The sequence below is a fragment of the Prionailurus viverrinus genome, chromosome B2, assembly GCF_022837055.1.
Source record: "Prionailurus viverrinus isolate Anna chromosome B2, UM_Priviv_1.0, whole genome shotgun sequence".
Taxonomy (NCBI): Eukaryota; Metazoa; Chordata; class Mammalia; order Carnivora; family Felidae; genus Prionailurus; species Prionailurus viverrinus.
Window position 1 is genome coordinate 48,533,642 of NC_062565.1, and position 26,220 is coordinate 48,559,861.

The 26,220-nt window shown below is 45.5% G+C and overlaps 1 protein-coding gene across 3 annotated transcripts; it reads left to right on the plus strand.

Moving 5' to 3' along the window:
• Positions 1–25,103, plus strand: TFAP2B (transcription factor AP-2 beta). Of its 3 annotated transcripts, none has more exons than XM_047859236.1 (9): positions 1–188; positions 377–403; positions 1,647–2,105; positions 6,948–7,008; positions 14,999–15,218; positions 16,878–16,996; positions 19,397–19,538; positions 22,394–22,653; positions 24,982–25,103. In XM_047859236.1, exons 2-9 carry the CDS (start codon positions 377–379, stop codon positions 25,002–25,004), a joined length of 1,311 nt encoding a protein of 436 aa, XP_047715192.1. In that variant the 5' UTR covers positions 1–188; the 3' UTR covers positions 25,005–25,103. The 3 variants fall into 3 exon arrangements, with proteins under 3 accessions (XP_047715192.1, XP_047715193.1, XP_047715191.1); XM_047859237.1 differs by lacking the exon at positions 24,982–25,103 and adding an exon at positions 23,711–23,875; XM_047859235.1 differs by lacking the exon at positions 24,982–25,103 and having other exon boundaries at positions 22,394–23,214.
• The last annotated feature ends 1,117 nt before the right edge of the window (positions 25,104–26,220 follow it).

Sequence of the window (26,220 nt, forward strand, 5' to 3'; positions counted from 1 at the left end):
CTCGTGTAATATTAATAGTCATGAATATCAATTATTATGAGGCGGTGTAGGCAAGCGGAGGGAGGAAGGGGCGCTGGAGCAGTCTGAGCCCAGCTTCGGGTGGAAGAGGACTGTATCTGGAGCCCCGAAGAGCGGCAGAAGAAAAGAGGCCAAAAAGACAGCAAGAGACCCGATGAACAGCTCTGTCTGTGTGTGACAGGCATCGCCAATCTTGTTTGGGGGTGGGGGGGGATTTTTTTTTTTTTTTTTGATGGCTTGTCCTGGAAACCCCTCAAGCTCGGCTCCTGTGTCCAGCTCGTTTCTCTGCTGGACTCCTTGATTTTTTTTTTTTAAATCACTGTTTGATTTTGAGCAGTAACCAGGCTTTTTTTTCCAGATGTTAGTCCACACCTATTCATCCATGGTGAGTTTGGATTCACGTTGTACCAGAATTGCATGCTCCCCCCTCTCACTGTCTCTCTGTCTCTCCGTCTCTGTGCGTGCGTCTCACTCTCTCTGTCTCTGTCTTCCTTTGAGCGCCTTTGGCTTGGTAATTTAGCACCATAATTGGAGGAGGCTGCAGCTGCTTCTCTCTGCATTGTGTGTTCTCCGTCTGAGCTCCATGAGTCAGCTGGGGAGGGGGGAGGCCGCAGAGAAAAACTTTTTATTTGCCACTGCAGTTTGGAAATTTAGGTGACAATTTCTCCAAAAAAGAATCACGGGGACTTTACCAAGGCACTTCCACAAAGGACAGGGAGAAACTTAAACACCCCTCTCACACACACACACCTCCCCCTTCTCCTTCCACTCAGTTTGCCACTCCAGACAGAACCAACAGTAAGTTGTCTGGGCTTTTTCTTGTTTTTCCCTCCCCAGGTCCTTAATTTTCACACCCTGGAGTATCATAGCATTAGATACAGAAAAGCAACAGTAGAAATAACTCCTTCGAACCACGACTCAACTTAAAGGAACGTGGGTTCAGGATGTAATTTCAAATGAGATCCATTTCAATCAAACAGTATTTAAATGATTTAATTCCTCTTGGGGAGGGAGGGGTGACTGGGAACTCAGAGTAGGCAGATTTCTCAGAGCTCCTGGAATTATCAGGTTGTGTGGGGAGCACTTGGTCAGCTGGCTGGGTTGCCAGTGAAGGCAGAAGTTGGTTTGGAACAGGAGCAGCAGCAGAGCAAACAGTATGAAGTTTTATTTGTTATGCTTTGCACCTCTGGAAGAGTTAGAAAAGATAGTTTAAAACACCCAGAAGAGGAAACACTGTACGGGAGGCTCCTATATTTTTAATTAAGGAATTTAGAATTCCCCCCATACATTCAGTTACTTGACCCTTACCCCTTTTGCCTGCTTTGCACTCCCAACAGAAGGCTCAGATGTTGGTTAAGTGGGTGGTGATTCTACCCACTTTTCCCCTCAAAGCCTCGAGTTTGGAATTGCTGAAATCATGTGCCCTCTGAGTCAACCTGGGAGTATAAGTTTCAGACTCTTGCTTCCCCTGTCCTGGGAAGAATGTACAGAAGCGGGGCTTCTCCATTAGTCGCTTGTATTTTTTTTTTTCTTTCTCTCTCTCTCTCTCTCTTTCTGTCTCTCTCTCTCTCTCTCTCTCTCTCTCTGTCTCTCTGCTTCTGTCTCTCTCTCCTTCTCTCCGCTCCCAGGACCGGCACGATGGCGTCCCGAGCCACAGTTCCAGGCTCTCACAGCTGGGCTCGGTGTCTCAAGGACCTTACTCCAGCGCCCCGCCGCTGTCCCACACCCCGTCGTCAGACTTCCAGCCGCCCTACTTCCCGCCTCCCTACCAGCCGCTCCCCTACCACCAGAGCCAGGACCCCTACTCCCACGTCAACGACCCCTACTCCCTGAACCCACTGCACCAGCCCCAGCAGCATCCCTGGGGGCAACGGCAGCGGCAAGAAGTGGGTTCAGAAGCTGGCTCTCTCCTGCCCCAGCCTCGGGCCGCCTTGCCCCAGCTCTCGGGCCTCGACCCCCGGAGGGACTACCACTCGGTCCGCCGGCCGGACGTGCTGCTGCATTCGGCGCACCACGGCCTGGACGCGGGCATGGGTGACAGCCTCTCGCTGCACGGCCTCGGCCATCCCGGAATGGAAGACGTCCAGGTAACCACAAACAAACAAATGAGAAGGACAATAAATAAATAGTGAGTGCCCCGGGAGATGGGAGGGGTGGGGGAGGGGCACTCTGCATCCCGGTAGGGGGAGAGAGTTTCCATCTTTAAAACAGGACTAGCTGGACACGACTTATATAACTGTTTATGTGTTATGCATGTTGTGGCGATTTCTGGAGGTCCAGTTATGAAAGCTGGAACCACTAGAAATGAAATCTTGAAGGAGAAAGAGATGCATGTACGGGCTGATAGTTTAGGGTCATCACAATCAAGGCTAGTTCTTTTTCCTCTTGCCTTAGCTACTTCCTTTTACTCTTGTACTTTGTGCTGGCAAGCTAGGTACCCTCCCAACCACCACTGCGCCCCCCCCCCTCCCCCCCGCCATGCACGTTCCATAGTGGGCCTGGCCCCTGACAAGGCAGGTGAAAGCTTGGGCTGCTTAGAGTCTGGGGCTTCAGCATAGAGGTGCAAGGGCCTCTTGGGCTCCAGAGGTTCCTGCTGGATGTTAAGCATGATAATGCACATTGGGCAGAAAAACATGTGCTATGATCATCCAAACCAGGTCCTACTTTGAATGTCCCATAAGCTGCTGAGCCCTTTTTGAAGATAAATGAGTTCCAAAGTCATCTCTGGAGAAATGGAATAATTGTAGGGGTGGGGCTGACCCAGAAAGCTATAATTCTGCTTGGGAGTCCAAGAGGACACATACCATTTTGGAGAATTGTTTTCACCTCTTGGTGCATCAGACGACTATGGAGCAGTATTCTCCACATCCCTCCTCAGTTCTCCCCTCCATTAATACTCTCCTCTCCCCAAAGCCACCATCCCAGTTAGACAGGCATCACGTGTTTGTTTCTTAAAACAAAAGGCTCAAAACACTCCCCCCACCCACTCCCTAACCCATCTGCAACCTACACAATGGAGCCTGATTTGGTTGAGAATACTTGGTTAAACTAAACAAAGAAACATCAAAGAAATGATTTCGAAAAACTGTCTGGGTGATTCTGAGCAGGTCTCCTTTTGCTCCCTAATTTAAATAGTCTGCAGAAAGGATAAATACGGTTGAAAGGTATTTGACACTTTGGTCTCATTGGCATAGTTGTATATATTATGCATCGTTTTAGACGTACCTCTAAGGCAAAGGAAAATGAAATGGGAAAGGGAAAAGTCCTTCTGTTTTACCTTACTGGGGAAAATATACATTTATTTCGGACAGTTAAAATGTGGTGACAGCATCAAATGCTGCCTGTGTGTAGCCTGTGATGGTTTATTGTTTTAGAAGAAATTCAGTTATTTATTATTTCCCAAAATAATGGGATCACATGATTTGTGGCTGGATTTACCCATAGTAACATGAACGATAGTTTTGTTGGTTTAATCAAGCTTGATGATCCCTGTCTGGAGATACTGCTCATTTCAGAATACCATACAAGAAGGAAATATTTAATAGCTTTTTAAAAAATGTATTGAGGTAATATGTGTCTGGGAGGGGGCAAGTTTTTAAATTAACCTTTCTGAGTATGGCTCAAAGTGCTAGATAATGAAAGTGGACCAACTCATCACCACTGCTGTTGGCAATGCTAACGCACTGGCCGTGTCACCACCACCCTGCAGGCCCAGTGACTCAGTCAGTCGAACCCAGGAATTCTCTCAAAACAGGGAATAGATTTCTTTGGTCTCAGTTTAGTTTGGTTTTAGTTTAGTTTAGTTTTTTAGTTTTTTTTTTTTTTTTTTAAGATAGAATTGTGAGGGGTTTTGAGTGTTTGGTCAAATGCAAAGGACGAGGGAAGCACAGGACCAGTTCAGGGTGTATTGGGGAGAACACCCGCATCAAAGCGTCGCCCGGCAGGCTGAGTTGTTGCGTCGAAACAAGGACGGCGGAGGTGCAGAGAGCCCAGAGGAGAGAAGGTGCAGGCCCCGGCCCACGCACGCTCCCCACCTCTACCCAGTTCCTCCCCCAGAGGCTTCCAAACCCGTCATCTGGCGGGGTGGGGTGGCTCGCGGGACTTTCTCTGGACGACCTTCAGTGCACGGGGTCACGGGGGATACATCCTGCGCTTGTCCCAGGCTGCAGGGAGGATCTCTGTCTCCGCGGCGGCGATGACAGGCCTTCTGAGGCAAGGATGCGCTTGACACGACAGGGGGCAGGTGACAAAGAAAGACGGGGGAGAGATGTACCTAGGGGGAGAGATGTACCTAGGACCGGGCCCCGAATGCAGGGGCTTCGCCTCAACTGCTCCATCCCGGAGGATCCACTCCTAGTTGCTGGGGGGGGGGGGGGGAGCGGGTAGGGGTGGGGAGAGGGGGGAGGTGAAGTTACCCGAGCCGGTGGGGATTTCACCGTTTCCTGCAGCTACGGATTGGGTTGGCTGCGCCTGACCAGTCTTTAAAAAGAGACCAGAGGGTGCCTCGGCCTGGACCTCAGTCACTTGTACGAACTCGAAGACCTAGTGTGTGTTCCGGATCCCTCTCCCTGCCCCCTCCCAGCCGCGGACCTGACAGGTCCCCAGGGCGCCGCTGGGCCAGAGGGCCTCACCGAGAGGGGTACTCACCTGGCCGAGGGTTGGTTTGTGGGTATGTCGTGTGACCCAGACACACGCGGAGGGCCACCGCCCCGACCGACCGTGAGAGAAGAGGAGCGGAGCTAATTAACCAAATGCTTCTAATATTTTTTTAAATGAAACTATAAAACCCTGTCAATTTCTATTTCAATTTACTCACAGGGGCTATTAAACTAGCAAATCGCAGTTTGGGCTCTGGGTATGCTACATTTCACCCATTTGCCTGTATGTGTGTTGGGGGGTGTGCACTGTTAAGAAAAAAAAAACTCCGGAAAAACAGCATCAGAGAGAAAGATGGAGTGAGATGACACCTACTTTGGAGTTTAGTTGTCGTGAACCCCTCTTTTCTTCTTCCAGTCTTTGCTCCCTAACCTCGCGTCACCTCTACTACCCCTGAATATAAGCATATAAGGACGTTGTCAAACCCCACCACACACACACACACACACACACACACACACACACACACACCAGTGTCTTAAAGCAACCCCTGGTATCACTTTTAACTAAAGAAGTCTAGTAATTACGAGTCTGAGTTGTTTTTCTGCGCTTCCGCATGCAGTCCTAATTAAATCTTTACGATCCTCCCTGTGACGATTAAGCGCCAGCATGCTGCGTGAATATCCTGTACAAAAACCCAGCAGGCGGCCGTAATTAGATAGAAAATCAGACAAGAGCCTTCTCATTAACTACCACAACTACCCCACGTCGCTGATGAGGCGTATATACATATTTACGTATCGGCGTGAGGGTGAGGTGTGGGGGCGCCCTGGGTCCCGGCCCCCGAGATCCGGGGACTGCCCGCCCACAGTCACCGACGACTATTTTGGTCTTGAGTGGACGCCTCGCAGTGTAGACACGTGAGCATGGCAAGGCGTGAATCGTGTGTGTGTGCGCGCGCGCGCACGCGGGTGTGCAAGGTGGGGGTGTCCTGAGGAGTTCCGAGCAAGTTGTATGAAGTATTTGTTAAAGCGTTTTACTGTCTCTTAATATGGACATGGCATGTTGCAACATGGAAAACGGGTCTTACGGGGAATAACAATTTTCCTCACCTTTCCGACAACTGAAGAGTGACTCTTAAAAACGTAAAGAAACAAATTAACATGCTCCTCCCCCGCTCCTCGTGATTAGATCATCTCGTGTCTAATGTGCTGCTTGTTTGGGGTAGACAGTCTCTTCCTTGTGATGAACACACACCCTGTCTGGGGATGAGGTGTGAGTGGGTGGGAGGTGCTGTGAAAACACAACCTCACTCCCAAGCCGTTTACTTTTTACTTCTCTGTCGAGTGGGGGACAGATTGGTCCGAACGTAGGTTTCTAAGAATCAAGGAAAGCAGCGGTACATTTCATTTGGGGGGTGGGGTGGAGAGAGGAGGGAATACAGTGCTTTTGGATGCCCTGGGACGCACAGCCAGAACTTCTGTATTTGTGCATCCTGACAGTAAGAAACTCATCCCAACAGCCATTTCCCCTCAGAAGTGCTGCCAACACCCAGGGTTGAAACTCCCCTTTAGGATAAGACTGTGGCACAGAAGATAAATGCTCTTTGCCAGAACATAGGTGCTCACTGGGAGGATTGGGGGCTCTCTGTGTGTCTGTGGTTACTGTGGCCCTAACAGGTGTGCTTCTTGCTGGGAAGTAGCAGCAGCAGGATTGGGAGGGGAAGCAAACTGTGCAGGTTCCTCTGAGGGATTGTCAGGCAGCAAGAAATTCATAGCACACAAGGACGTGTACGGACTGAAGAGTGTGTGCGGTCCTGCCAGCTTGCAAACGTGTTCCTATGTGTTGCTGTTTGCATTCCATTCCAAATTGCTCAGACTTTAATTAAAATCCCATAATGTAAACTATTATGTATTTGTAAAGTGACTCTGGGGTTAAGATGTGCTGGGATAGAACTGAAAACAGGAATTATCCGTACTTATATTGGTGAAAATCTTTCAGCTGTTGCCAAATTTTCACAATTCATAAGAGCAAGTAATATGAAAGTTTATATGTCTGTGTAACATCTATGTTTAATATAATAACTAAACCAATACTGCATCCCAGATGTCTCTCGCAGTTTCCTTTTTCCTCTTCTTCCATTGGAAGAATTTATAATTTGGGTGACTTTCATTTCTATGTTGATTTGGAGGTAATAATGATAATAATAAAACCTCCCTTTGTGAATTAATATAAATGGAAATAACAGAAACTCCAGTTTGGAATGACATGATTTATGTGTGCAATTCTTTAATATCCAGTCAATTTGAATAGTGATGTTTTTATATTCACAGTCAGTTGAAGATGCCAATAACAGCGGCATGAATCTATTGGACCAGTCTGTCATAAAAAAAGGTATGGATTATTCCTCCCAAAAGTAAGCAAAGTTTTCCTGTGCAGTCATGTCTTTATGAGTTTTCGCTTTGGGGGAATTCGTTCTTTTATAAGACAGAAATGTTTGTGCACAATCACAGGACAAAGGTGTAAAAGGCCTGGGTGTAAAAGGCATGTTGGGAAGAAGGAAACGGGGAGGGGCAAAGACAGAAACCCAGATGAGAGAGACAGAGGGACAGAGACTGTTGCCACTTTCTCATGGTACATTTGGCAGCAATTGTAGATACATCTTAAATAACCAAACTACCATCGTGTGTGGAACTGGTTAGGAAACACTGCTTTCAAAAATGTGCTATAATTATTTCATTTATGACTGGAGTTTGCTGAGCTAAACCCTAACCTAAGTCATTGAGACAGGTCCTTCTCTTGTTTTTGTATTTGATTTTTGTGTGTGGTAATTCTGTTCCCAGTTCTCTGTCTTTTATGAGTTCTTTATTATTTAAAAAAAAAAATCCTGCGAAATGTGTTGCTAAATATGCACATCCGAGAAGTTGAGACAGCCTATGCACATTTCTAAATCTTCCTACATATGCATTCATGATTTAGTGTGACTGTGGAATCACCCCATACTGTTAAAGGGCATGTGATATTAACAAATGTTTGCAGTCTCTTGTACAGCTGTAAGCAAAATAATTAACTAATTAAACTAATTAAATGTAATTACAATAACTCATTTCGGGCGTATTGCAGCTGCTTAATTTTTCCCCCTCTCTTCTGACAGTCACTGAGAGAATGCCTGGCGATTAGTGTGGCTGCCGAAAGGCCCGAATGTCACTCACATGCCACCAATTTAGGAGCTTGAATGTGTAAACAGTGCAATCTTTAATTATCGCTAGAGCTGGTATTTGGAGATACAGTTTTAACTACTGTAACTCTTTCTTACCGATTCTGGAGAAGGCCCGTCCTTATATTTGATGTCAACAATCCCTAGCTTCCGTCAGTTATGATTAATTTGAACCACATGACAGTCACAAAAACAATTAAAGAAAAGGTGCTTTGGAAAGGAATGCAAAATCAAGCCTGGTACAGTAGAAGGGTTGTGAAGTAAGGATTCCAAACAGGTGGGGTATTCTAAATTATCTTCCTTTACAAAGACAGAAAAAGTGGCTTTGGAGGTGAAGGATGGGAGCTGGGACAGGGGTGGGGGGAGCTGTACTTGAATAATGCCATTTGGCTTTGGAATGTAATATCCTGAAGAAGAATGGTGAGATATGGGGCAAAACTATTTATTTTGAGTGTTGCTCCAAACATCTCTCCCTATCTTCTTTAGATAGTGTCATTTCAGTTTTTAATGCCAGCTTTTTGGTTTGCTCGGACACCCAGGCTTGGTGCTTAGATTTGCAACTGTGCTGACAGCTCACTTTCACCATTTCCTCTAGGGTCTTCTCTTTTGGATAACTGCTAGTTGATGGGGGCAAGGCAGGGAGAGTGGGGAGGTACTTCCCCATTGGCTTTTCTGTTTCTTTTTTGTTTTAGCCCCCCCTCCCTTTTCACCGGAGGCTAGAACCCCTTATCTCAGGGTTCTGTATCCTAGAAACAACATTTGGGCTGTCAGTGGGTCATGCCCAACAGATGACCAATCAGAAATGTTATTAATAGGCAGGCCAATAAAAATATTTGGAATTTAGCTTGCTTAACAAAATGGACCTGAAAATATTCTTAGATGTAGGCTGCTTTGGTTTCAGGGCTAGTATAGGTTTGTCAGCAAAATATGAATATTTATGTATAAGGGTATCTCCAGGAATAAGGAGAATATTGACTAAAGTGGCTGGTTCTGTTCGAAAACATGCAATACTTTTTATGGCCTCTAACGCCTTTTTTATTATTTTTTTTAATGTATAGCTTAAAACATCTAAGTGGCACTCCAGTCACTTTATTGATTTAGGGGGCATGGTATGAATATGAAGTGTTAGGTCAACTCCATTATTTAATACTTCAGGTATTTCCTTTATTACATGAAGAAAAGATCTGAGTATCATATATTTATCTGTAGAGAGTCATGGGTAAAATAGAAATAAGTGGTTGATTTACTTTTCTAGATAACTGTGAATCATTTAAAATAAGGGTATGGATTTACCTGCTTCTTCCTGGCCCTCTGGTCTCTCATTTTTGTCCCCTCCCCAACCCTTATGAAGGATATCTCCCAGAGATTAATTTCATAAAAGAGGAGGTGAGACAGTTTTCAGAACTAAGTTTTCTACATCTCAACAATGGGCAAGGGACTCGGTTGCTTAATTTATTTTCTAATGGGTTTTTAGAGAGATCTTTAATTTTTATTTTTTGTAGAGGGATTTTTAAAAGTCTACCTCACTAATAAAAGTGCAGCCACTGGCCCAGGTTTCGGTGTCTCTGCTATTATATATACTGAAGCCAGAAGACCTAGGCATAAAAGATAAAGGTCTCTATGTCTCTCACTGTCTCTAATTATGGAGGGACTCTCTCCTAAAATTTAACCAATTTTTCACCCGTGTTGATATCACCTCATAGATTATAGGCTAGCTCTCCTGTTATGTTTGCTATCTGGGCTTAGCTGACATTTCTGAAGTAATTTAGTTAAGAGGAAATGAGTTGTTCCCAGTAGAGAGAGCAAACGAGTGGAGTGAAGGTAGCCAGCGTGATAAATGGCTCTTTCATTTGAAGATCTCCAGAGCTCGTTTACGGCTAATTTTCTGTATTGGCCCCCTTTGAGCTATTAATGCAATCGGCAGGGACCGTGGCCCCTCTCCTCTTAGCTGCCCCATTAGAGCTCCCATTAAGCTGCCGAGTCTCAACTCCGTGGCAGGAGTGGAGGGAGTAATGAAAGGTGCTTTTTAAACTCTCCTAATCTAAACCGGCAGAGGGTGGTTAATACGATTTGAAGGGGGCTGGTCAATGAGCAATCAATAAAGTAATAATGAGAAGGATTCGGTACATTAACAGTCTAAAAATCCAACGAGACATTAAAAAATCATTCTTAACTCTCAGTTCCATTAAGATTAGGATTCTGGGCCGGGGAGGGGCTGCGTTGGTGCCCAGCTAATATAAATGATCACTGCCACCATCCTATAGCCTAACTAAAAAAGGCTCACCTAGGCTTTAAGAAGAAGTGTTTGGTGCATTCAGAGGCCAAAATGCAATAGGTTTGACACCTTAGAGAGCAGAAAATATGCTGGGATTTCTTGGAAAGGCTAGTGTGGCTGGAGTCCAAGGTTCAAATGTGACTGTGGGGCATTTTCATTGGTCTTGGGGATATCCTGTTTGGTTAGTTTCAGTTCAACCTCAGTTCTTTCCCACTTTTTTCCCCATTAGTTCTGGCCCCTTCCCCATATAAACACTTTGATTTGGTGTGGATTTTCTTTGGGGGGGAGGTAGGAAGAAATTGCCAATTTCAATTACAATGTTGGGATTCTTCCTTCTGACCTAGAAGGCAAAAAAGCACCGAGAGTTATGTCAGAGCCTCTGAAAGGGTTTGAGTTTCCCCTCAAAGGAAGAGGTTCACATTTCCAGAGCTGACTTGGATCCCAATAGGTATTTATTCAACTCAAGACTCTGAGATACATTCCAGCCACCCAGGGAGTAATCAGAGTTCACAGAATTTTTTAAAATTTTTATTTATTTTTGAGAGACAGAGAGAGTGAGTAGGGGTAGGGCAGAGAGAGAGAGGGAGGTACAGAATCCAAAGCAAGCTCCAGGCTCTGAGTTATTAGCACAGAGCCTGATGCGGGGCTCGAACTCACAAACCTGTGAGATCACGACCTGAGCCAAAGTCAGATGCTTAACTGACTGAACCATCCAGGTGCCCCAAGAGTTCACAGAATTTCAAAGTTAGAAAGCTCAGACACTCTTCTCCAACTCCTACCCTCCACCACCAGTGGGGAGGAGGGGGGAACTGAGATCAAGAGAAGATAAATGACTTTCCCAAGGTCCCACACACCAAGTAAGTGATGGGACCCATTCAGTTTATAGCTTCTTAGACTTTGCCCCTAAAGGATGCTAACACTGGATGTTCGTAGTTCTTTATATGCCAGCTTTCTTTGTGAGAATCCTTTTATTTTTCTTTCCAGGATTTCAGTGCTCACATTTATAGATGTGCTGTATATCCATGTGAAATAATATTTAGCCCTCAGGTAGATGAGAGACAATGCAAGTATAAAAAGAAAAGGGTGCTCTGCTGGTAAGAAGTACTTATTTCAAGCAGTATTCAACCTCTTGTTGGCTTCCTGGTGTAGCTTACATATTTAAGTCTGAGTACCTTTCAGAGGGACTTACCTTTGAATCCATTAGATGAGTTCATTTCTTCCTTTCTTCCCCACCAGCAGATCAGACCCACAAAGGGTCTGTTTGCAGTCAAACACAGAGATCTCAAGGCTACGGTTTCATAGTTAAGTTTAAAAAATACACATTAAGAGCTAGTCTATTAACACTTTGGTTCTCTATAGTCCACTAATGAATAATATTTTCTGTAATCAGTTTTCCTTCCTCTCTCCTTAAATAAAACTCCAGTCACTCTAATGAAATACTGATTGGGTTTAAACCTTTTTTCTTCTCCCTAATATAATGCCAGGAAAAAAGGAATGGAGCAAGTTTTGTGGATGTTACATGCAGAAGTTGGCCATGATATGCAACTGAGAACTGAATAGGAAAAAAAAAAACAACAACCAGTTTTAATGTATGCACAGAAAATTGTAAACATGTAAAGAACTGAAAGCTTCACGCTGAGTTTTGCTATGCTCCATTTCCTTACCATTTCCTGCTGTCGCTTTAAACCTATCTTAGTCATCTCTGGGTTCCATGAGCAGGAACAGTGTGCTCATAATTACTAACAAATCAACCGGGTCCTGTTGCTCTCTGGGTTTATTGATAAGCTGGAGGAAAGCAGAAGGGAAAAGACAAAGAGAATAAAATATGGGGTTAATCAGCTGAGCTAAGCAGGTGTGAAAGTGGAGGAGAAGTTAGATAACACTGCTAGGGATTCAAAGGAAAATTAGGACAAGAAATGTGTAGGGTATAGTCTAAGATACCAAGATTAAGGTCAGAGTGGGAGAGGGTTAGAACCTGAAGATGAGAGAGTAGAGGGTAGGAACATGATTTATACTTAAATTAGAAAATGGAAGGGCACCTGGGTGGTTCAGTTAGTTAAGTGTCCGACTTCAGCTCAAGTTATGATCTCAAGGTTCCTGAGTTCAAGCCCTGTGTTGGGCTCTATGCTGACAGCTCAGAGCCTGGAGCCTGCTTCAGATTCTGTGTCTCCCTCTCTCTCTGCCCTTCTCCCACTCCCACTCTGTCTGTCTCTCTCTCAAAAATAAATAAACATAAAAAAATAAATTAGAAAATGGAAATATAACCTGAAGCATATCTGCTCAAATGGCTTGCATCTTTGGGGGACGGGGGGAACAACAACAAAAGAGGACATCAATGTGTTGACAGAAGCTGACTGGATTGGTGATATTTAGGTGATAATGCATTTGAGGAAAGGTACAGTCCATGGAACGGAAGAGAACACTATACATTCCCCAAAGGAAATGGCTCTTGTCAGGTAAATCAGGCAATTAACAATAGTGAAATTAGAGGGCAGGTTATAAAGTGTCTCTAAAGGCTTGGCTTTTAGAGACATCTAAAACTGGGACTCTGAGAAGCAGGTAAAATTCCAATCCTAAGGGGTATTGGTTGTTCAGTATGGGAAATGGGAAATGAACTTACTATTTTCAATTTAGTAAGGTTTTTTCTTCTGTTAAAATATTCTATAGTGAGGTTTATTTTCTGTTAAAATATTCTTTCCAAATAGTATTTAAATATGAAAATATTGCTGATGTCAAGGATGAGATTTTTTACAACTTATTTCTATAGTTCATACCATGTTAAAATTACAAAATTATATCTATATTTTGGAGAAAAGTTTCTCCAAGGTTACTTGAAGCTAATTTCCATGATCGTAAATTATTTGTTTATAGTTCTTGAATACAAATCTGAAATATGGAAATCAAGAGTGCTGTGAAGAATAAGACAGATCAAATTAGATGTGGATGTTGTGTAAGGGAATTAAATGACAGGGTGTTCTCACCAAAATCACTGTCTTTTAAATGACTTTAACTCCGTATTTTACTCAAATGTAATTAATACTCACACTGTGACTTTTCATTGGTTCACTCTCAAAAGGGAATATGAGAATGTGATGAGGGGAATCAGAAAGAAGAAAACATGGTCTGTAGCCGCCCCCCCCCCCCCAACCAGGACAGTGCAGAAGATCCACTCTGTTACCTAACATCACTCACCTGTTCTGAGACAGGGCCTTAAACTCTGCAGATCCAGAAATACTAAAACATCTAAGGAGTAGCAAAAGGAAATGCTCCAGGACCTCCATCCATTCTCCTAGGAAAATCCTTTTCCATGAGATGTTTGTAAAGGGCCAAATTGCAATTCCTAATAAATAAGAGATTTGGGACCAACCTGGCTTTCAGGAGTCTCCAAACAATCATGGAAGTCTGAATGCTGGAATCTGTAGTAGCGAGAATAAGCTGTTACAAAAATACTCACTGTTGGTTATTCTATACAAGAGAAGTTGTACAACTTGTTTGACATGTAGAGTTTTAGGCTCTGGATGGTGGAAAGAGCATGTCTTCCCCTACCAGGATGATAGGATAAGACATAATCTTTATTAAAGAGAAGGAATGGGAGCCTTCTTTTCCATGCCAGATGCATGTTTCAATAAATCCCCTGAACTGGTGATCAACAAATATTGTTTGAAGATTTGGGGGCTTCATATCCCATTGGAAGAAGCTAAGGTGTAAGGCAAGCCAGGAAAAGTCACCTGCCCTGTGGCTTCTAGAGCCTGCAGAAAGAAAATGAGCTTCAGCAGTGTAGAAGTCCAAGGGAGAAAGACTGCCCGGGAATTGGGAGATTGACCATTCATTGTTCCTCATTCCCAGCCCTTTGGTTCTACTGAGCCCCGCCTCTTCCTGAGGTGCAGATGACACTGAAACACAATTAAACAGAAATACAGGCTGGAGAGACTGAATGCGCCTGGGTAGCAGTGGCAACCAGCTGTCAGCTCTTATTAACTTCTGCATAAAACATACCTTGAGTGCGGTTTGTTATCAATTACTTGCCGAAATGAAACAACTGGGGCAAGGCAAGACCTCCGCTCACATGAATTAGAGTGATTGGTTGATTGATCAGGGCACCTGTTGTAAATCATAACTGCTCCAAACAATCACCAGCCGGTGCTTTAGTTAATTTGTAAACAAAATTCATGTCACTGTGGAATTGCTTTCACTGGAGAGGAGCATTTGGGTTCATTTCTAAATGGATATGTTGTTATGATGTAGGAAAGAATGAGATCCACTTTTACAGAAATGAGCAGCTCTTTCGAGCCCAAGCTTAATGGTATTACTTGGCTGTTCTTGAGCACAGTGTCTGAAAGAGCCCACTCTCCAATGCTCTCCAGTGATGACCATAGATTTGAGTCCAATAAGAAAGGAGGGAGGGGTTCTCATACAGAACATTGGTATTACCATTTTATATCATTGATAATGTAATCACTCCCAGGCTTCAGCACCAAATATGATTATTATCCTTAGGGGATGGATGAGGAATCTAGGATTCAGAGAGGTTCACTGAGCTATCTAAGGTCACAAGCTAGCACATGGTGGAATAGGATTTGCCGGGTTTCACAGCATAATTCAAACTCTGGGCTGTCTGTTTTGATTTTGTATAGTAAGCGGGACTGTGGCAAGGGGGCACTCATAGCTACACACATGGGGTAAGTTTCCAGAGGAGTGATGGCTTTTCCATTTGTTTGTACACAGTGCTCTGAACGCACCGCAGCCCCACTGGAACAAACACTTCCTCCTCCAGCTTTCCACTTGGCGCCTGTCCTGTGGCCTCGCCCCTGCGCACGCACCGACACATTCTATCAGCCGGTCACCAGGATCGAAACCCGGTCACCTTTATGGCATATTTTTTTTCTCCCTAGTTCCGGTTCCTCCCAAATCTGTGACTTCTCTGATGATGAATAAAGATGGCTTCCTGGGAGGCATGTCCGTCAACACCGGCGAGGTATTTTGCTCGGTCCCGGGCCGTTTGTCTCTGCTCAGTTCAACTTCAAAGTACAAAGTAACTGTGGGAGAAGTTCAGAGACGGCTTTCGCCCCCCGAATGCCTCAATGCGTCTCTCCTCGGCGGCGTCCTCAGAAGGTAAAACCCCCAAATCGGTTATTATGGGGTGAAGGAAGAGGGCTCTCCCGGAAACCAACATACAGCCCGGCGCAGTTGCCTAGCAACTGGGCGTCCAGAGCGCGGCCCCATCCCCCCCCCCCCCCCCCCCCGGCTGCGCGTGCGGAGAGCTACGGCCGCCACGTGCTGAGAGCAGCGCGCGCAAACGCCGCCGCCCCGGGACCCACGCGCCGCCAGCGCGCGCCGCCTCGCCCTCCCGCTGCGATCGGTGGAGGGAGCCTCCCACTTTCCCTGCCGTGTGCCTGGCGCGGGACTCCTTCCCAGCCCCGGGACACTTCGAGGGCGTTCTGTAGCCTGAGTGAAACTCAGAACCGACACACACTTATCTAAAACAGACGTTTCATGGAATAAACCACTTTGTACCAGTAACGTACTGTGATACTTCTCTGTTTTGTTTTAAAGTATGTTTGGCGGCCGACTAAATCGGTCAGTAGCCACCAAAGCATTGTTCCCTCGGCTTGAAAAATTCTGCACTAGACTTGCGACCTCTCGTCTTCAGTAAGAACACCGCCAATAATAACAATGGAATATTAAAAGTTATCCCGTGGGGGCATTCAAATGGTCCTCAATATTGGAGGAAGACATTTCATGGATTCCTTGTGAAAAATGGAGGAAGAGGTGGCTTTTATCTTAAGATTTTAAAACCTCTCCCCAGATTCTCTGCCAGTGCCTGGACAGAGGACACTTTGGTAGTGTCTCTGATAGGAAGGTGACGCTGTAGGAGACGAACTTTTCAAGCTGGCCTATTTGGGGGGTTGAAAGTCCCTTTCTTTCCTAAAAGTCGCTGTGTGAACTGTACCACCAGAGAGGTCAGAGTAACTGGGTTTTTTCTTGTATTTTTGCCAAGACTTTAGCACATACAAGGAGAGAAGAGGGAGGAAGTAAGGGGGTGACTCATGGATTTTTCTCACTTTGAATCCTTTTGCTGTGCTCTCCAAGTGAGTCCTTTGAGTCCTGGAGTGTGGAAGTTTCTTTCATTCACCCCCTGGGCATTGAGTGTGTGTGTATAAAACTTGCTATGAGATTAAGTGAGATAATCAATATACAGTGCTTATCGCATAACTAAACTCCCTAAAGTGTTAGTTTAACTGTTATTGCGATTACCATCATCATGTTGGTTTCATGTTTCAGTCTTCCTTCCCCTTTTAACCCAACTCCATCTTACAGCAATTCTTGACCCCTTCCTTCCTCGAAAGGCCCACCTGTTTCAGCTAGTGCCTTCTCTCTGAACCACCCAGTTCTTTCCTTCTTTTCGGCAAGGTAGCGCTTGCCCAGTTTCTGCTTACCAACTGGCTCCATTACAAGGAAAGAGCTTGTGTGTTTGCATGTGCAACTTCTACCTTTTCTGGACCCACAACCTACATCCTAATTATTCCCATCTGGTATCATTTTATTTTCTCATGAGATAAAAAAAAAAGACTCAATTTTTTTATGCTCTGTATTGCAGAAATTAAGCAAACCTCAGCAGACTATCAGCAAATAACCACAAGGAAAGGGGGAAAATGTGCTAACCTCAAGTTAAAACCTCTTCAAGCTCCACTGGGCTTTAGATTGCTAAGTCTAAACTTTGTTTCAGGAATACTCTGAGGTTAATCAGAATGTTAATTCTTGCAATTTCAGAGCCAAATCGAAAAATGGGGGGAGATCTTTGCGAGAAAGGCTAGAAAAAATCGGTTTGAATTTACCCGCGGGCAGGCGCAAAGCAGCAAATGTCACGTTACTCACCTCCCTGGTGGAAGGTAAGCAAGACGTGTGGCCATTTCACGAAGTGGCTGAGTTTAACTGTTGGCTGAAGGCTGACATTTTACACGTTTCATGATTAACTGGAAATCACTGCAATTGTTGTGCCCTTATGAGTCGAATGTCAAGAGGCTGCCTGAGAGAAGTTCAAAGGTCCTTTTACTTAGAGGGAACTGGCAATTGTAGAGAGGCCAAAGGACATGTGCAAGAGTGCCTAAGCTCTGGAGAGTGCTCAGGTCCAGACTCTAAGGCAGTGCAGAGGTCACTTGTACCACCATGTGCAGGAGACAGTGTGTGAAACTCCCTCTGTATGAATTCTCGCAAGAGTAACTCTGTAAGCAGCAATCCATTTTATATTCCTCTCCTTCCCAGGTTCTACCTCTGAATCGTCAGTAGTAGAAAGCACATTGTCTTTTTTCATAAGGAAACTATTATTGCACTCCTGACCCCTAATGGTTATTTTAAAACTCATGCCACTCCCAGGGTTCTATCTCCTGCTGATTACCTGGGACTTATTATTATTATTGAAATATGGCTTAATAAGGCCAATGACGCCTAGGAGAAAACAGGGTGCAGGGTGGTGCTGAGGAAACATGGAGGGGAGTCACGTATGATCTTCAGTGTAGATTCATCAATTGTGAATTAAAGAGCCATAATTATGACAGGCACATTCTAATTTGCTCATCATTTTGGGGTTGGGGATGATATTTATGGTATGTAATAAACAGGAACTTCTACACAGTTGAGAACAAGAGGATCTGCAGTTAATTTGTGGGACGGGGAAGGGATAGGAAATACAGCCAGATGGTCTTAATGAAGGAAGTTATAGAATTTTCTCTAGAGTCTAACATGTTGGTCTTGTGTTTTTTTTTTCTATTTTTATGGATGTGATATTATGACACTCCTGTGGGGAATTGGTTTTTGGAGGAGATCTTAGAATATGTAAGCAGCAACCATAAAGTCATCACATTTACAGGCATTGCACTTTGCCATCTTTAAGGCTGAGTTGCCTGGCCCAAACTTACCCTCTGGGGAAGCAGTCACCAAATTTCCAGATCACACTGATTAGCATTGATTCTCAGCCTGGGGGGTTTAGTTTTTGCCCTTCAGGGATTTGTTAGTATCACAATCCTCATTTTAAAAAGCAGTCAAGGTTATCTCTGCCTAAGACTTGAATTTGGGTGTAGAAGGAAGGAAACTGTAAAACTACTGAAGTTACAATAGTTAGTTGGCAATTTTCAGTTTTATGGATCTGGATCATTGTAAGCACCATGCCTGAAGTCTTTTGTTGTTACTATGATAATGATGATTAAAAGTAAGTCATGCTCCTTAAAAATCACATAGCTATGGGATAATTCACCATATCTCTTTACCATATTCAGGATCTTCCCTGGAACACCTAAGGCTGTGCATGAAGGGCTATTCGTGTTTTATTTGAAAGGTCTTCCACATAAGCTGAGGACTCAGATGTCCAGGTTTTCTATAGTTGTTATGCCATCTTTCTGCAGTAGAAAGTTCTTGAGTAGGAGAATGATGACAGGAACCTCTGAGGAGAGACCTGAAATCTATCAGGGAACTGACAAAGAACACATATTTCATTGTTGGACAGAAACACTCATTCCTTATATGTTTCTTTAATATATGTGGACATGTTCACACGTGGAATTGTTTGTATATATTTGTTATTAATAAGATATTTTTTCCTAATGCAATTATAGGAAATAAAAAAGATAACACAAAAGATAGGAATACTTTTAAACTTTATTTAAAGCAGGTCTAACGGGTGCTTTTTAAAAAGGGAAGGGGGAAATCTGGCTTGAATGTCTAGCCAACTGTCTAGGTGCAATTGTAAGGTGGCTCCTGAATATATCTGCCCTTAAGTGAAAGCATGGTGTGTAGGAGACCCAAAGCTTTTCAGGGGATGTCTAGCTAGGACTTGGCTAAAAGGATCATCAGAGAGAGGCTGGAAAGAGCAGCAGGAGCAAAGTTTATTCCATCAACTTTATGGCTTGAGAATCCTTTTTTTTTTAAATTTTTTTTTCAACGTTTATTTATTTTGGAGACAGAGAGAGACAGAGCATGAACGGGGGAGGGGCAGAGAGAGAGGGAGACACAGAATCGGAAACAGGCTCCAGGCTCTGAGCCATCAGCCCAGAGCCTGATGCGGGGCTCGAACTCACAGACCGCGAGATCGTGACCTGGCTGAAGTCGGACGCTTAACCGACTGCGCCACCCAGGCGCCCCGAGAATCCTTTTTATCTGGGCATCAGTCTCACCCTTGCTTTTGCCCCCAACAGCTGGCCTCTTCTATAAATAACAACAGTTGACCAGGGACTGTCTCCTGTCCTAGATGATCAGGGACTAGGTGCTGATTATTACCTCTACTCTCGTCTTTTCAGGAGAAGCTGTTCACTTAGCTCGGGATTTTGGGTATATTTGCGAAACAGAGTTTCCTGCTAAAGCTGTTTCTGAGTATTTGAACCGGCAGCACACGGACCCCAGTGACCTGCACTCCCGAAAGAATATGCTGCTCGCTACAAAGTGAGTATCCCAGACCCTCAGCCCTCCTCTCTGACTCCCACCCTGCTGCTTCCCCTCGCTTGGGAGGACAATGCAGACCTCATTTGTGGGGCTGGGAAGCAACTCAGTGGTCCAAGTAGCTTTTGCAGCCTGTGGATTGCTGACTAGGATGCCCTCCCAGCTCCACCCTACCCCCCCCCCCCCCCCCCCCCCCCCCCCCCCGCGCAAGTTGATTAAGGGCTGTGGGTTTGTCTTGATCTCCTCTATTACCAAGTTTCTTGGGGAGAATGGCTTTATTATTATGAATCCAGGCTTTTTACAGTTCTTATTCCCAACCCTGGGGATCCCAGGCAGGACTTTTCTGGGTCTTTCCTGGATCCAGATCTTCCCTGGATCCCTAGGTGCACATTTCTTCCTGGTTTCACATCTCCAGTCATAGGCACACTCAGGATGTCTATATGTCACCCACGTGTACCCATCTCCACCCGCAGCTCTAATTATTCTCTTTCCAACGTTGCTGTTTGGCATCTTCCACAGACGTAAAATTTACTACAATTCCAGAGGGGAAAATAGTAAATCTCTGGCTAAATTTAGGTCTAGAGCTCATTTGAACTTTTACAGTGGGTTTTCTATTTATTTGATTTACTCCTGTCTTTGGCTTCGGTGTCATATTGTTGGTGTTTTATGGCCGGCTCAGGCCTGCAGTGGGCGGCGCTGTGCGCGTCCGCACGTTTCTCTCCAAGGCTCGGCCCAAACAGCGGCGCTCATTTATTTAGTGCTGGAGGACGCAGTTTGTTCCGTTGACAGCGTAATTTAAAGAAATATATGGAAGGCTGAAAAATCATTTGCTCAAATTTGTCCAGATGTTTTTGAGACGTGATTGGAATTTGATTGCCCCTTTCCGCAGGGTCAAAAAATATTAATGTCCCAGAACTTTAATTGCTTACAGACCCTGCTTTGGGCTTTGAAGATTTAGAATGTTTGACTCTGAGCATTTGTTCCCCCCAGTTCAGAATTTCTTTTTTGGCACTTTGGTAATGAGTACAAACTTAAGGACAGACTTTAACCATCTCTTTCTATGATCAGAACTTGGCTCTCGTCCTGTTTTTCAAAGTTTTTCTTCTGATGTACCAGCTAGCAGTATAATGGATCTGTTGCCCTCCTACCCCTTGCCCTGCTGTCTGGTGGTGGGGGACCTGTTGGTGCTTTATAAAAGAGTAAATGCACTTTGGGGGAAAATAAAACTAAAGTGTATAAATTAGATAATAGGATTTCACCCACCAACTCTTATTTCCCGAAGGAATCCTTGTAACTTCCTCCACCCCATCACTCCTTGAAGCCCTGTGGCTTCACTTAGGACAGCACTTCTTAACCTGGGGTGAGTATCAGAATCATCTGGGGAGCTTTTCCAAGGTATTTACTTGTGGACCTAGCCCCAGGCCCTCTGAATTGGAATCATGGGGTAGAGGCATGGATACATGCATCTGAGCCCCACAGGTGCTTCTGAGGTGCCTAAGAACTGCCCTATTTACTTCAGCACCGTCAACACCACCGTAACCTATTTCTTCCTGGTTGTGAGGATGTAGGTGTGCATTTTGAATGGAGTAACCAGTAGAGAGAGGGTAGAGAGATGCCTGTCAGTATTATCTAACCACCAGCCTTAAAACTAAAACCTTTTCACCTGCTGCAGGTGGGGGTGGGGGACGTAGTCTCTGTCTTGTTTAGCCATTACTCTTCCTGAGAGTAATCCCCCTGGCAAAGGATGCCCCAGGGTCACTGATAAGGGCCTCTGGGTAACTGCCTTGTTCACCTGTTGGCCAGGCCACGTGTTGCCAAGCGTCAGGCCACACTGGAGGTGAGGGTGGGGGGGTGGGGAGGGACTGGGACTGGAGTTGTATAGACCCATGGACTGGTAGAAGCAGGTTGACAGGAGAAGTTTGCCAGTCTGTGAAAGGTCGTGGCCTTTGGGATGCAGGACCTTCTGGGCTAAAACCATCCTATATTAAGCCTCTTGTCCATCTCCTATATTAAAAATTTCTCAAATAAGCTCAATTCGTAGGCACACAGTATTTCTAAGGCTGAGAGTTTCCTCTAAATTGTAGTTGCCCTGAGGAAATAAAAACCTTCAACAAATAAAAGTCTACCCTCCCCAGTGTCTTACCCATCTACCTGTAGGTTTTATTTAAACAATGTAGGAATCCTTTTATATTGACAACAATCCTGTTGTACAAAGATTTTCAGTAGCCTGTACTTAAAAGAAAGGGAAAGGGGGGAAAATACCTTCCTTCCCAAATACTGCAGGTAAACAGATTTTTGCTTTGAATGGAATCAGCATTCTGTCCTGGAATAAACAGTTGCTTGCCCTGGGCCATGCAAGTCTCTGGCAATCTGCTTCTGTGCCAGGGACGGGCTTGTGGTTTAGGGGCCTAAATCTTTCAGGGCTTTTTGAGTCTGATCATCAAGAGGTTAGAGAGGCAGAGGAGAGAAGGGGGAAAGGGCTTAAAAAAAAAAATCTGCCAGGTAAGAGCCAAAAATGACTGAATAGTAAAGATCAAACGCTAAAGCCTAGCAGATTTCCTCCCAAGCAGGGTTTAGGCGGTCCTGGAATGAAGGAGGAAAGACTGGATGTGGGGAGAAAGGCAAGGCTTTGGGCTGTAAGGGGTGCATAACTTCCCCACCCCCGCTTTCCTTCTCGTCCCAGCTGCTCTAGAAGGGAGAGTGCCGTGAAGGGAAACAGAGCGGAATCGTCCGCATTAGCCTCGCTCTCCGGCTCTATGGTGACCCGGCGCCTCTGGGCTAGTGTGCGCGTCTCCTTTCTAATGCCAATGACAACGACACCGATAGTGATTTTTTATTCCTCTCCCACCTCTTTGCAGGCAACTTTGTAAAGAATTTACGGATCTGCTGGCGCAGGACCGGACGCCAATCGGGAACAGCAGACCTAGCCCTATCCTGGAGCCGGGGATCCAGAGCTGCCTCACGCACTTCAGCCTCATCACGCACGGCTTCGGAGCCCCGGCCATTTGCGCCGCACTCACGGCCCTGCAGAACTATCTCACCGAGGCGCTCAAAGGCATGGACAAGATGTTCTTGAACAACACCACCACTAACAGGCACACGTCTGGGGAAGGCCCAGGTAGTAAAACTGGCGACAAGGAGGAGAAACACAGGAAATGAAAAATTAAAAAAAAAAAAAAGAAAGAAAGAAAGAAAAATGTTTTAAATACAAAAGGAAAACAGAAAAAAAATTTAATTTTAGCTTTAAAATGTTGGATTGGCTTTGGAAGAATTAATTATATTAGGTAGAATACACATACAATCAAATTTTAAAAAAAGAGCTAAATAACTTTAAAAAAAAAAAACTGAGGCTTACAACGGAGCAACAATATCGGTTCTCAGTGTCTATTTCAAGATACACTTGGAGACAAACGTCCGGATTTTCCACTTCGGTTCTTTCGAGCTTAGTAATACTGATAATAAAAGAAAACCATGATTTTCCCCCTTTGGAAAAATAAACATAAGACTAAACATGAGAAAACGCTAACTTATTGGAAGAAAATCGGAGAAACATTGTTGGTGTCAGTGCTTTGAGAGTTGGTTGACTGAGACGCACGAACTTTTTAATTTTTAATATTTTTTTAGGAAACTCTCGCAGTCCCCGCCCTTGCCCCTCACCTCACCCCTCTCCCAACCACCCTTTTCTATGTTGCCCTCCCTCCCTCAAGCTGTCACGGGAATTTTCCGGGATGAACATGAGTGTGGTTAGCCCCTTTGCGTTTGCCCCTCGGTTACCCCCGCCCCGCCCTGCGCCCTGCGTTGTTAACTCACCGGTGCCTAGCTCCCGTTGGCACCCTTCGGGGAGGGCGAGGGCGGGCGGGGCGGGAGGCCCGCCGTGGTGCCGGCGGTGGCTGCCGCTTGTGCGGGCCCGCCGAGCAGAGAGGCTCCTGCGGCTGAGGAAAATCCGGATCAATAAGTTGATTCAGACTCATCATCAGTTCCTTTCAGAAATGTTACTAATTCCCAGCCTTGCCAGCACCTGCATACAGAGAATCTTGCATTTGTCATGTTTGTGTCATCTACCAATTTTAAGAACAATAGTAAAAAAAAAAAAAAAGCACAATATGAATACGTTGATTAGTATGTAATTCCTTCGGAGGGGTATGTACCATTTCATTCTCTTCTGTTTTCCAAAGCTTTGCCCGCATGGTTTATGAGCTTCTTCAAAGAGGACTTGGGCTTCCTACACAATCTATAAGGTACAGAGAAAAAAAAAATCCGATCCTTTTTTAATCAAAGCCTGTGTGTCAGAATTCTGCAGGTGCACTTCTTTAAAGAAGCTCAAAGGGAATAATTTAGAAAGTGGCCAATAAGAAATTGAAGCAGCTTTGAGTCTAGTTGCTAACAGATACCTCAACACGGAATTCCAGGGGAGGGGGGGAGCTGAAAATGAATTTTAGGGGAGAAAAGTAAGGATTCGTGGAGTCCAATATTTTAGCAATATTGCCCTGCCTTTGAAATAGATTCCATTTCCTTGGGCTCTTTGGTGATTGCTGTTTTAGTGGGTAAGGAAGCAGCTTTTCGAGTGGTCCTGGGCAAGAGGGTGGTGCAAGCTTCCGTGTTTCAGCAACAATTGTTTTCTACAAGATGCTTTCTGAATGAGGCATCACCGCCCCCCCCCAAGACGTGCACTCGTTTTGGCATATGATGGCAAAATAATGAATGCAAAGTGAAAGGAGATGTATTTCAGCTTTGAATTTTACCGTCTGTATACCCTGGGACTATTATTCCCAGTGGATAAAGTTTCATGCATTTACTGTGTCTCATTCTGGCAGCCCAGCTCCTTTCTTGGGCTTCATCTGGGCATTATGGTGAAAATAAATCTGGAACCTATTGTCCCCACTCTCCCAAAAGCAGTGGGGAAATCCACCCCCAGTAGTCTAAATTTAGTGTTGATACACGCACCTCTTTATACAAAGTAGACCTTAGGACCTTTGCAACATCCCTGGAAGTTAAAGATCCAGATGTCTGTTCTTCAGGATTCACAGAATCCTCTGGGACTCTCAGTTCTGCCGCCCCAAAGGGCTTTGGCCTGGGGGGGAGGGGTAGGTTGGAGGATTGGGCTTTAGGCACCTGCTGAGAGCTTTGCGCTGACACTTTCATGGGGAAGGGAGTTAGGGAGCAGGTTTTAGGTCACCTGGAAGGTCCAAGCAACGGTTACTGTCACCCCCCAGCCCAACTACCGCTAGCTCCTTTGGGGACCTTTGGGTGTGCAGGGCTCAGCCCCAGACCGGGTGAAATACAAAGGCCGGGAACTAACCCCTATGGAGGGTGTAGACATTCCATCTCTCCCCAGCTCAGAAGCCTGCGCCTTTGTCCGAGGGCCTGGCCGCTTGCATTGTATGTATTCTGGTTGCAAAAGGCCAGGAGAAACCACACTGAAAACCATCGTCTCCTTTCCTTGCAGGGCAACGCGCCCCACGCGTGTGACGTTCGAGAGACGCGATGGACGCGCCTTGCTCTTACTGTGCAGGTCCTGAGAGCGTGTGGGCCACTGACGCCCAGTCGTGTTGAGGACATAGAATCAGCCGCTGGAGGGGCCGCGGGCCGCGCGGGCCCTTTTCGCTCTCGGTCTCACCCTAAGGGCTAAGGCGACCGAGAAAGCCCCATTCTCCAGTAGGTAATGGGGCGGCGCCACGCGGGCAGCAGGCGGGGAGGGGTCTCAGCGCTGCCTTTGCCCTTTGCTACCAGCGGCCGCTCCGGGCACTTGCTCCCCCGAGGCAAGTGGCCTAGAAATGTCCAGGGAATCGGAAGCTTCCCCCGCCTTTGCCAGGATGAAAACTCTCCCCCTCCTCACGCTCCTAAAGGCGGGTGATGGGATAGGAATCGTGCTATTTGGCTATGCAGACCCCCTTCAACTCCCTTCACCCTCATTCGTGTGTTCCTCTGCGCCCCCGCTAAGTAGAGCCCCTTGCGCGCCTCCCCTGCCCCCCTCCCCGCGTGGAGAGAGCTCACTGCCCCCTCTCCCTCCCTCCCTTCTCCTTTTTAGGTACGACCCCCACCCCTTTGCTTTCGTTAGCCAGGCCCGCTACGTTTATCTGATAATTGAGTTATTAAAAGATTTGGTTTCCTTGGGCCCATAAATCAATAAACAGTAGGATTAACGCAAGAGTTTGCCTTTTAAGTCAAGGGAAACGTTTAAAACAAGCTCTTCTGAGCTTTGTTTTCAAACCAAACAGGTGAGTTGCAGCTCTTCCTCCACCCCTGCACTCTTTAGACAGCCGCGTGCCCCCCCTCCCAAACGCTCAGTCCCAAACCAACATAGCTAAAGATAGAAAAAAGGAGTCAGGATGTGGCAGCGTTGCCTTCACACTTTCCACTCTGCAAGTTCCTTTGGAGGTTCCAGAGGTCGCCTGACCATTCTCTGTCCGACCCGGCCTCCCCTTACAGGTATTACGGGTCTCAGGGGAGAAACAAAACAAAACCAACAAAAACAAAAACAAAACAAAACAAAACAAAAAAACGGCGGGGGAGCTGTCCAGGAAAGTATTCCACCATCAAAACGATCTTTAATTTTTCCCCTAAACTGGGAAAGTAACTTTCTCTCACCACCCCCACCCCCAAAATTATCTTCCATTTTCTTTCCTTCTCTCTGGCTCCACATCCTTAGCTTTCTCCACCCCCACATAAAGAACCGAAGAGGCTT

Coding starts and splice junctions, on each gene's coding strand:
- TFAP2B (XM_047859237.1), top strand. CDS start 377: ATGTTAGTCCACACCTATTCATCCATG. Junction 7,009..14,998: donor CCAGTCTGTCATAAAAAAAG/GTATGGATTATT, acceptor TTTTCTCCCTAG/TTCCGGTTCCTCCCAAATCT. Junction 22,654..23,710: donor CACGTCTGGGGAAGGCCCAG/GTAGTAAAACTG, acceptor TGTTTTCCAAAG/CTTTGCCCGCATGGTTTATG.